The 11062-nt window shown below is 27.9% G+C and overlaps 1 protein-coding gene across 1 annotated transcript; it reads left to right on the top strand.

Annotated features, from left to right (window-relative positions):
- Positions 1 to 4185: 4185 nt before the first annotated feature.
- LOC113557859 lies at positions 4186 to 10723 on the top strand. Its single transcript, XM_026963400.1, has 6 exons — positions 4186 to 4284; positions 6925 to 7010; positions 7504 to 7581; positions 7673 to 7821; positions 8671 to 8786; positions 10244 to 10723. The coding sequence occupies exons 1-6, from the start codon at positions 4186 to 4188 to the stop codon at positions 10721 to 10723; spliced, it is 1008 nt and encodes a 335-aa protein (XP_026819201.1).
- Positions 10724 to 11062: the final 339 nt, after the last annotated feature.

Consider the following 11062-nt stretch of genomic DNA (forward strand, 5'->3'; position numbering starts at 1 on the left):
AAGTTAATTGTTTAGTGGTTAATAAAACACATCTCCCTTTTAAACCAATATACTTTTAATGCATTTTATGTTATTTAAGTTTATGATTTTAACTAAATACTTGATACGACTTGATACGTAATATGCATTGAATTACGCTGCCTGATGGTGCCTGTCGGTAAATTGTCATCAAACAATAACAACTGTTAAACTTCTAGAGCGCGGTAATGCATTATTCAGTACTTTAATCAATGGAAAATACATAAAGTTTATTTTAGAATATAAAAACGACTAATAAACATTATTAATATTAACGGTTTTATTAAAAAAGCAATTCCCTAATTTATGCAAAATGATTTTTTAAAAATAAATAAAAAATATAATAGTGTTATAATGAATCACACACAAATCATATTTTGGTGTACTAAAATTAGCTTTATCTAAATATGTATGGTAATTGGTAGGCACTAAATAATTTAAATATATTATAATTATATATTTAATTATATTAATACACTGGTAATTTTTTTTAGTAAAAATTACAATTATTCAAATCTAAGTACTTATATTATTTTTTAAATTTTTATTTTTATCTTCAAGAAAACAATGGGCACAATTATATTATATTGTTTATGGTATAATAATAGTAAATTTAAAATATTTGCATTATTCAAATTTGATATCTATATAAAAATCTCTTTTTATTAGTCTAACTATTCGATTTATTACGACGTGTGTCGTTTATATTATTTTTTTATTCATACAATATTTTATTAATTTGTTTATTTGTATTATTTTTTAGAATTTATTCATATATTTTATTTTTGTTATTTATCAATTAACATATACTTTTTAAAGTATTGTGTTTGTAACTATTAGGTAATAAATAGAGGTATACGTTTTATTTAATGATAAATAACATATTAAAAATATATAGTTATGGTTTATGTTTTTTTTTAAATTATTATTATTTTATTTTTATTATATATATAAATTATTGTTACTATTCGTATTGTATTTATTCTATCTTACCTATAACAAATTATTATTGAATTATTATCATGTATAAATTTTTATATGTTATGTACATTTTAAATTGTTTTTTAGTATAGGGCTTCGCCCGTTAATAAACATAAATTAATTAATAATTAATAAATAAATGTTCTAAATCAGTTAGAGAACGTAGTGTAGACTGCAAATCGCATACCGCCAAGTCCAATCAGATGCTTTTGGGCACTAATAAGTGTCATAGAGCTCTAAATACCTAAATCAATTGACTCCGTTTTATCGACATATCTGAGTTGGGTTCCAAGTAATATACTAATTGGGTCCCTGATTTTTACAGTTAAATTATTAGTAAATAGATCTAATTTTTAATCTTTAATTTATCATATAAGTAGATTATTATAATTGTCAATAATAATAATAATAATAATATATAAAATTATTTATTTATTTCAATAATATGTTGACAGAAATCGTATTGATAAAAAACTGTTGTAACCGCATTTAAACATTACGTATAATAACTAGTAAACTCTTCGCTAACAGTATACTATGTATACGTATAGGGATATTCTATTCATATATAATATATATATTATCTATACGCGTGTAGATGTTTGTTTATCAACCACGCTCTAAGGACATAAACAGTGTGTCTCAGTCGGTGGTGTACTTAGATCTGAATTGAGGAGGGAGGATTAGTTTTTTAATAAACAAATTGAATGACCTGAACCAAATAAGACATAATATATTGAACATTTTAACAGATTGTTCATTTTTATTCGTTATTATTTTTAATTAACATTTCATACAATAATATAAAGTCAAACATTTTCTAGACGAAACTTATCTGGACTCTTTTACAAAAGATTTAGAAAAGGGGATTGTGTCGGCCATACGAAAGGCCACAACTGGCCTTGGTGACGTTCTACAATTAATAATTAATAACCTAGTCCGTGACGACGATCACTGAACATTGCGCATGTTTCATAATAGTATTCCGTTCAAATAACACCTAATATCTATCCATTTTTATACATTCAATTTTGCTTTTGGACATTATATTTTGTGCAACATGACGACCAACGACTGAAGTTGCTTCAATATAACATAATTATATTAAAAATCAATAATTTGAAAATGTAAAATTAATTTGATATTTAACTTATTGGAATTAACAAATTTTATAATTCCAAAGAAAAACGTAAACTATTCTTATCATAATAATATTTTATTTTTTATAATAAGACAAAAAATTTTGAATATTCGTATATTTCGTAAAAATAAAATGCGCAGTTGGTAAACTATTGTTTGCACTACTTCCACAGCTAATCCACTTATTGACATATACTTAAAATGTCGTCCTGGTTTTTTCCGCTTTCGCCTTCCCACCTTCTCTCAACAAGTTATTGCGCAGTTTGTTTGTGGGTATGATAAATTTACGCTGCGCAATTTACAACCACCCCAAATCAATAAAAAGACACCCTTCAGACCGGCAAAAGTGGCCAGGGTCGCAAACGAGCTTCAGGTGGAAACGCACCACTAACAATTACATCAATATTTTATTTGTGCGCATCAAAATTACAATTCAATCATATTATATTTATGAATTCATGTACATTTTATTCATTTATAAAAATTAATAGTAGTATAAAATATTTAAATATATTATTTAAATTCTATATAAAACTATATAAACTATAACTAAGTATAGGATCTTAAATCCTAATAGAAAGTAAAAATAGTATTTAAATTGACAATCTTAAATCTACCCACCAAATACACATTTTAATCAATTGATAGTAAATAAAAGGTACTTTAATAAACATTAATTAATTGGAATACTTTATCGATACGTTTACAGCGATAATAAAGCATACGTATCAAATAATATAAAATAATTATGGTATATAACTAATATAATTAGAATAAGAATTTTCATGCATTTGCATATTTTTGTCTGGTTAACTTTATTGTGTGCATAGTAAGTACACTATACATTTCACAACGATTGTAATCAAACATAAGTTTTTAGTACATATTTTTGAATAAATTGTCATTTTTTTTATACATAAGTGCATATTTTAAAATACATATTTAATTATATTTAGTGCATATTTAGAGCATAAATGTTTTGTTCTGATTATTAAAAAAAAGCATTTATGAGTAAAAATAAAAGCAAAAATGTTACCATTTTCATGAAATAATTATTTTTCTATCATAATCAAAAAAAAAAAGTATTTTCTTTCAAAAATCCAAACCATATACATAACATTTAAATAAAAACTTGTTGAGGGTTGCAGCGAAAATTTCAGTGGGGTGTGCAACGCTCAATTCCCGCATCGCGTTATGTATTGAAACCCTTACATAATATTATGAACGCAATACCAGATGCATTGATATATATTATTGTATAGATATTACTGTCTCTTGCGGTACGTCTCAAATTCAACAGGTTTTAAGGTATTTATCTATATAACTATAAAGTATAGGATTTATCACCGAATTCAAACGATGAATTCGTCGATGGAACCCAATGAAAGTTTTTTTTCAAATAGCCAATTTAGCGCCCCTTATTGATTTTAGTATTTAAAATGTAAATTATTACAGTAAATAACTTGTACATAATATTGAATAAAACAAAAAAATAAAAATAAAAATATATCCAATATATTGAATTTACAATAAAAAATTCATACTTTTCATTGATATACTATACCAGTAGTTCTCAACCTTATTTGATTAATGACATTTTTAAAAAAAAAATATAGTTCACTAAAAAATAGTAAGTTTTCAATTTATCTGAGTTGCTAGGTTCAATAAACGTCGACGCTTTAAACTTTAAATTAACAAATAAAATAAAAGTAAAGTAAAAATAATAGTAGTTCGTACAAATTTAATGCCATTAATGGAGGTTTTGTGTCACTCCAAGCTGGGTCTATACCACTCCGGCTGGAACCACTGTACTTGTACTGTAATTAACTATTAAGTCAATATTTAATTATACATTAAGATATTGGTATATGCTCCGATTTGCGTTAGTGAAATTACTTATGTGTCAAAAACTTATAGATGATTTTTCATGAAATACAATATAGTCCAGATACATTATTGATTGCTCGGATATGCCGGTGGTCGGGTGTAGCACTGTAGCTTGTGTATCGGATATACTTTATATTTAATTAGGACGCTAAACCTAAAATGAAACGTATTCAACGGCCAAGAGAACGCACTGTTAAGGATTTTCGCAATCCACAAGCAGACATTTTAAAATTGTTGTACACTGGTTATACTTTTGTGGTTTGCAATATGTATATACCAATAATTTCTATACCTGTAGCATAGTTGATAATTTATTATTATGTATCAATTTTTGTTGTAACGCCAGTATTTTTAACTCGAATTATATGTAGCTAGTAATCATTATTATGGAGGACTATCATTTTTATAATACATGCTGATTCAAACCCAAGAGGTTCACTCCCGAGACATAATGTGTGATTTTATATATTTAAAATAAAAACACATATAACCTTGATTTATTAATTTATTTTAATGGTAAACGGATTGTGGTTTTCTTATTAAATACCAAATAAAAATACTGTGGAAAAAAATTATTTCTCAACCAGTAAATGTATTTGGAATAAAATACACAAAATTCGGTAAAAAACTTAATAAGTGTACAAATCGGAAATAATTGCATAGAATTATGTAAATACAGTTTTATACCATGCAACAATTAGCTGTAAGATAATTTAAATAATGTATTATAATATTAAATAACAGGTTCGCATTATAAATAATGATAGGTAAGTGTAAAACCGGGGTTGATAAATTGGAACCCGAATGACCTTTTCTCGGTTAATTAGGTATCGGGAAAAAAGGCGGCAGGTAAGTTGAAACACAGAAAAAAGATTGCATGTAAATCGAATACCGGGAAAACTGAATTATATATTTTTTAATATCTATTAATTTTTATTAGAAGTCAAATCAGTAATAGGTCATTTTATAATTATAATATACATTGTACACATTATTAATTACAAAATCAATTTTTATTACAAAAGATAAATCAAAATCAAATTAATTAATTAACATTTGTTTCACGTACTTTCCAGTTAATAATATTATGATATAGATAACGTTGTAATAATTATGATGGTGTATACCTATAATAATCAAAAAATATAACGAGACCAAACTTTTACCACTACTTTTTTTCACGGGACTCAATTTACTGCTTTCAAAATGGGTACATAAATTATCGCGGACCTTATTTACCTAGTCTCGTGTTGACTAGTGAAATTAACTCGACGCCGGGCCCTGCACCATCGTCACTGAACCACCCCATTTCCACGCCGGACGCGAAAAATCAATACCATGTCATCTATATATTTTAGCCAGGGTATCAGAGCCTGTATTCCGGGGATGAAAAAAAAATAAACCGGGACGCGTTGAACCTGCGCGTTCGTCACGAAGCTTGTTGTACCTCTGGTGTTTAGGACATGAATCAATCCACTCTCGATTTCACGTTGTCATGTACTGTGTTGACAACGTTAAGGTTTTCGTTTTCATTTTCGTTCATTATTATTACTATTATTAATATTTTATGGAATTCTAACAAAAAATAATCGACAACTGAAGTGCCTGCAATATACAAAGGTATATAATATTCGAGAATCGTATTCGATTTGCAACGAATATTCTTAATTTTAATATAATTATTGTTAATTGAAGAAGTAAGTGATCTAAATCACTATACTTTTAATTTACATAATATTTAAGTTATTTTTAAATAATTTTCATACAATTATGATATGTATCTATAATATACGGTGATTTACCCTGACACCCTGCATGCTCCCTCCCCCCAATTATGTTTAGAATTTTAAAGTTTACTTAAAGAAAGCATCTTCAAAGATTCTACTTCGATTTTTATTTTATCATTTGCCGGTTGCTATCTGGTATACTAACTTCTTCAAAAATACAGTGCCCATCGCTCAATATAATAAATTTTGTACCGGGCATTATCACATAAACCCATAAACTGATAACACTAAATGAAAATAAAAGTATATTCATATATACAGTCCGTAGATACTTTCATTTGTTGATAACAATATACGATTGATAGCATTAACCGCGATTATTATAATACTATATAGTATTTAAAAATGATCTTACGATAATTTTAAATTGCCATATATTTATTATTTAATTTAGTACCTATTCTAGTGGGGTCCTACAAATTATTCTCTAATAAATTTCACAAATTATAAAATGTTAATAGATTAAAATTAATTAGATAGTTAATTAATCATTAATAAATTTATCGTTATTTAGTAGATAATTCTATCGTACAATTTTTTTAAATAAATTATTTAATCTATCTTATTGAAGGATACTTGTAATAATATATTTTTTTCTTATCAAATTATTTATTTTTATTGAAATATGACATATATTCTTAAACTCATATAAAAAAAAAAAACAATATTTTTGTAAAAGTTTGCCTAAAAAATATCAAAATCAAGCCAATGATTCTTTGTATATAAGCATTTCAAATGGGTGGTTTACCACTCCAGTTACCCACACTAATTCACACAGTTATCTGGATTGTTCTTTGATGCACTGTACTTAATTATCATCAAAATTTCAAACTCTAATAATTTTAATACTTATAGGTACTACAAAACATTTTTCAATACAATATTTTATTTTTGGATAAAAATAATATTAAAAAAATATTTAGATTATCTATCTATGAGAAATTAAAATACCTTAAAAGAATTATTGCGCGTATGTATATTATTTTCAAGATCAAAATGTATAGATAATTAAAGTAGTGCGGTATGTATACATAGCCGCTTTTTTTAGTGTACTTATTAAACAATAATTTATTTATACTTTGAAACTATAAATTTTATATTACATGTCTAGGTAGAATACAAAGAAAACAGCGGTAAAATGAATGAGTCCAATGACATACCACTGGACCCTAATAAAGTGGATGATCAACCTGAAAGGTAATATTAAAATAATAAGAAGCAGAAAAAGTAATCGCTATTTCCTACAGATATTTTACTTCCTTTCGGTATAGAATTTACTTTTACAATTAAAAATAAACGTTTATATAATTAAATATTACGATTTACTTATATGCACTTTTATTTATGTTATTTTTATATTACGTGTTATTTACCTACAAAAAACTAGGTTACTATTAAATAAAAAAAACATACTACTACTATCATTCATAATACAGTTAAATGTTACTTCACGAATGGTTAGGCTCTAAGCCTGAAATACATAGCTTAATATTGTATTTGTTTTACAGGTACACTCGTACACTCGGATGAATTACTTTAATGAATATACTATAAATATAATTAGTATTACAAATTTAAAAATATAATAAAATGTTTATATAATAAATAATATAAATATAAATTATAGAAAATATAGAAAATAGTAGATGAATATGCATTATATGTATCTAATATCGATGTATTGTCCTAGAAGTCCAAATTTCGTTGGTAAAATTACAAATACTGTAAGAAACGTGACCAACTATTTACAGTCTAATGGGAATCGGGCGTAAGTTACTAAAATGACGTCATTTGGATGTCAAACTATTTTTATATTATAATGAATTATAAAGTTATAGATATTTATTTAGTGGAAATAGATATTTCTGGGGAGCACCTGCAATTGAACCTGAGAATAATGGTGCTGATACAAACTCAGGTACTGGTCAACGGGCAACTAATGATCCAAATGTGACACGCGATGAACCGGGATTAATGACTACGATACGTATTACTCAAAATCAGCTTGGTAAACTTCTCGTGTCATAATAATATTATTCTATATTTATATAAATATTTGGCCAATGTTTAGGTATTTGATAGTTTATTGAATACATCATCTGGTTCAAATGGTATTTGGCAAACATTTAATTAGAGTTTATAAGTGGAAAAAAAATAGTATATAACCATTGCACAATTTTTAAAATTGTTGATAAATATTTGGCATATAACATTTAAAAATTTTAATGTTATTATAATTGTATACATAATTTCTCATATAATATATTTATATATATAAATATATCATTTAGTTATAATTTTTTAGCGAATACCTTACCAATTCAAGTCTAAAAAAAGGAGTTAGGAGTAAATTTATTCATATGTTATACAAAATTAAATATATTATTTTTATTATTACTTCATTTTTTAAATTTCTTTAGTGCAAGGACTCTTCATTATGTATTTCTTGTGAGTTTTTTTTTATCATAAAATGAAAACGAATCGGTTATTTATCAAACATATATATGTATATATTGAAGTTAGCTGACTCGATTTTTAACATAATTGAATTACTTTACACCTAATTACCTTACTTACAACATAAATTGAATATCAATATCAAAATTATAAAGTCTATACGATCTAGTATTTACTAATATAAAATTATTTAAAACTAACTTCTGATAAATAATATTTTTGTAATACTGTTACGTCATTATTTTAGATGATTCGCAGAGTAATACTATTTTACAAAAACCGAAGAATCGTTTCCAAATAAGGCTTACCCACACTTATACAATTTTTCATCATTCTATAATATATAAAAACTTTGGATAAACACTATTTTATAAACGCTTTTGATTCTATTTATTTTTAGATAAGCGACTCCAATGTACCATTTGCTTGGATGATTATGATATTAATGAGGAAGCGATGAAATTGACTTGTGGCCATATATTTCATGAGAAATGCATTACTCATTGGATTATTATGGTATAACATTTTTTTATAATATATTATTAGATATCTATTTATTGTAAATATATATAAAATACATGAATTTTATTGGCGAAATAGTGCATAGTATAGGTATTTGATATTAAAAATAATGAATAACCAATAGATTATAAGTTTACAAAGTACCTACACAAGCATTTAGGTAACACATAATAAAACATTGTCGAGTCCAATCAATTTTTCTGCAGTAGTCTTTTTGGCGCTTCAAAATAAAAATGTATTTAAATACTAATGATATTAATTTAATTGTAGCTCTACATTTTAAAACTATTGATATAATAAATAAAGATGCGATATTAAGTATACCTAAAACATATTAAGGCACTTTTATTCATAATATCTCTGCAAAAACGTTTCCTCTTTGTATTTCAATAAATTTCATTGTTCCATAATACCTACGTATGTAGATTTTTAATATAATATTTCGATACAGTTGGTATCTACTACCTAAGTACAAGCACTCCGTACTTATAACTATACATATTAATATTTTTTTTTAAGTAAACATAATTGTGTAGTGCATTGTGCACCTATCTATGTGTGTATTTGATATACGATATAGCTGCAGTGATATCATTATTAGATACCTACCTATAACATATAGTAGCTCAAAGTTCTTCTTAGAAACTAACTTGAATTCCAGACATTATAAGTATGAATACTAGTTCAAGTACATCAAATAAAAAAAATATTGTTTCCCTAAATTATTTATGAATAATATTATAACCCCATCAATAATAACGTCACGGAAATGAAATATACGAATTAATTATTATGTTATAACAGAATACTTTTAAAAATTGACATTTTGTCGATAAAAAAAAAATGTTAGTAAACAGTATAGGTACTTATTATCGCATGCGCGCTATTTGGAAACATCGCGGTTCTCTCTCGCCGTCACTCGCGTACGTCACTGCGGCCCATTATAGTACGTGTATATATAAACGATAACATGACAGTGGAGTGGTGGACAAACATTTTGCGGGGTAACCTCGTACCACTCCACTTCGCGCATCGAAACTTTAAATACTTAAAACTCATAAACTACTCGCTCTAAATTCGATTTTTCTGTATCAAAACACTCAGCAAATTATTCTGCTTTGGAATATGAAATTAAAACTCTATGTTGTCATTTAAAAAAGTAAAAAAACTTAAAAAATAAATGGAAAAAAAATATTTAAAATTATAACTTTTTAATAAAAACGTTGTTGAAACAATGTAAAAAAATGTTTTCAAAAACATGAATACTTTTTGAAATAATGAGTGTACAATGGTCAAAGAATCAACCTGTATATATTCCTATATAGACCGCAGTGTCCCATCATACTCGTATGATATTGTCGTCCTAAACGCGCACTCGACGATGAATGATTATTGCCCGTTTTACTCGGAAAATATCATAATAATATTATGTTATAACGTTTGTGTCGCAGCACGGCACGTGCCCGGTCTGTCGCAGATACTACTGTCCCGGCGAGCTGCATCTGCCGCGTGAACGAGTCGGCCCGATCCGATCAATGGCCCAGCGCTTGTACCGCACCATTCGCTCGCCGCTGGTGTACTTCTTTCCGCATCTCGGCCGCGAGCAGGTGGTGCGCGGCAGACGTCGGCCCACTCCGATGTACAGACTCGTGCGCGCTGAGCGAGTGACCGCGGCAACGGCGCTGGACCGCGCCGAACACGAGGCCAGCGAGGCGACCGACGACTACATATTTTGCCACGTCATGTTCGTCTTGCAGAACACGCAGAACGAACCGCATCCCGGGCCGCCCGACGCCATGGCCGCGAACATGCGCAGTCGCTACGGCCGCCTGCACCCCGACGTCCGTCCGGCCGGAAACCCGCCGCCGGACCGTCCGGAATTCCAGTTTCCTCCCGACGTCCTAATGACCGAATACCTAGGCCATTACTAGCCGCCGCGGACGCAGCTGTACGCATACAATAGTTAGTACTCGCCCGACACGGTGGCAGAGTGTAGTGCATATTATTATAATAACCGTATGTAATAGTAACAAAATAGCATAGTTGTAATCCTTTAGTCGCCGACGTACCGCGTACCTGTACGCGTGTAACGCTCGCGTTGGTAATACAATTAGTGTATTACGTGTAGGCCATTCGGTGCATATTAGATTAGCGATGAACAGAGGTCATCTGTAGTATAATAATAAAAAAATTATAAAATAAAAAAAAAACAATAAAAGTATTTATTACACTTCTTCCTTGTTTTTTATTTATTTATTTATTTATTTTCC

Source organism: Rhopalosiphum maidis, chromosome 3 (assembly GCF_003676215.2).
Source record: "Rhopalosiphum maidis isolate BTI-1 chromosome 3, ASM367621v3, whole genome shotgun sequence".
NCBI classification, from domain to species: domain Eukaryota; kingdom Metazoa; phylum Arthropoda; class Insecta; order Hemiptera; family Aphididae; genus Rhopalosiphum; species Rhopalosiphum maidis.

What these genes read in the sequence shown, in the direction of transcription:
- LOC113557859 (XM_026963400.1), top strand. Translation starts at nt 4,186, where the DNA reads ATGAAACGTATTCAACGGCCAAGAGAACGCACTGTTAAGGATTTTCGC. An exon ending in GTGGATGATCAACCTGAAAG is followed by an intron (nt 7,011 to 7,503) that starts GTAATATTAAAA and finishes GTATTGTCCTAG; the next exon opens with AAGTCCAAATTTCGTTGGTA. An exon ending in TTACTCATTGGATTATTATG is followed by an intron (nt 8,787 to 10,243) that starts GTATAACATTTT and finishes TTTGTGTCGCAG; the next exon opens with CACGGCACGTGCCCGGTCTG.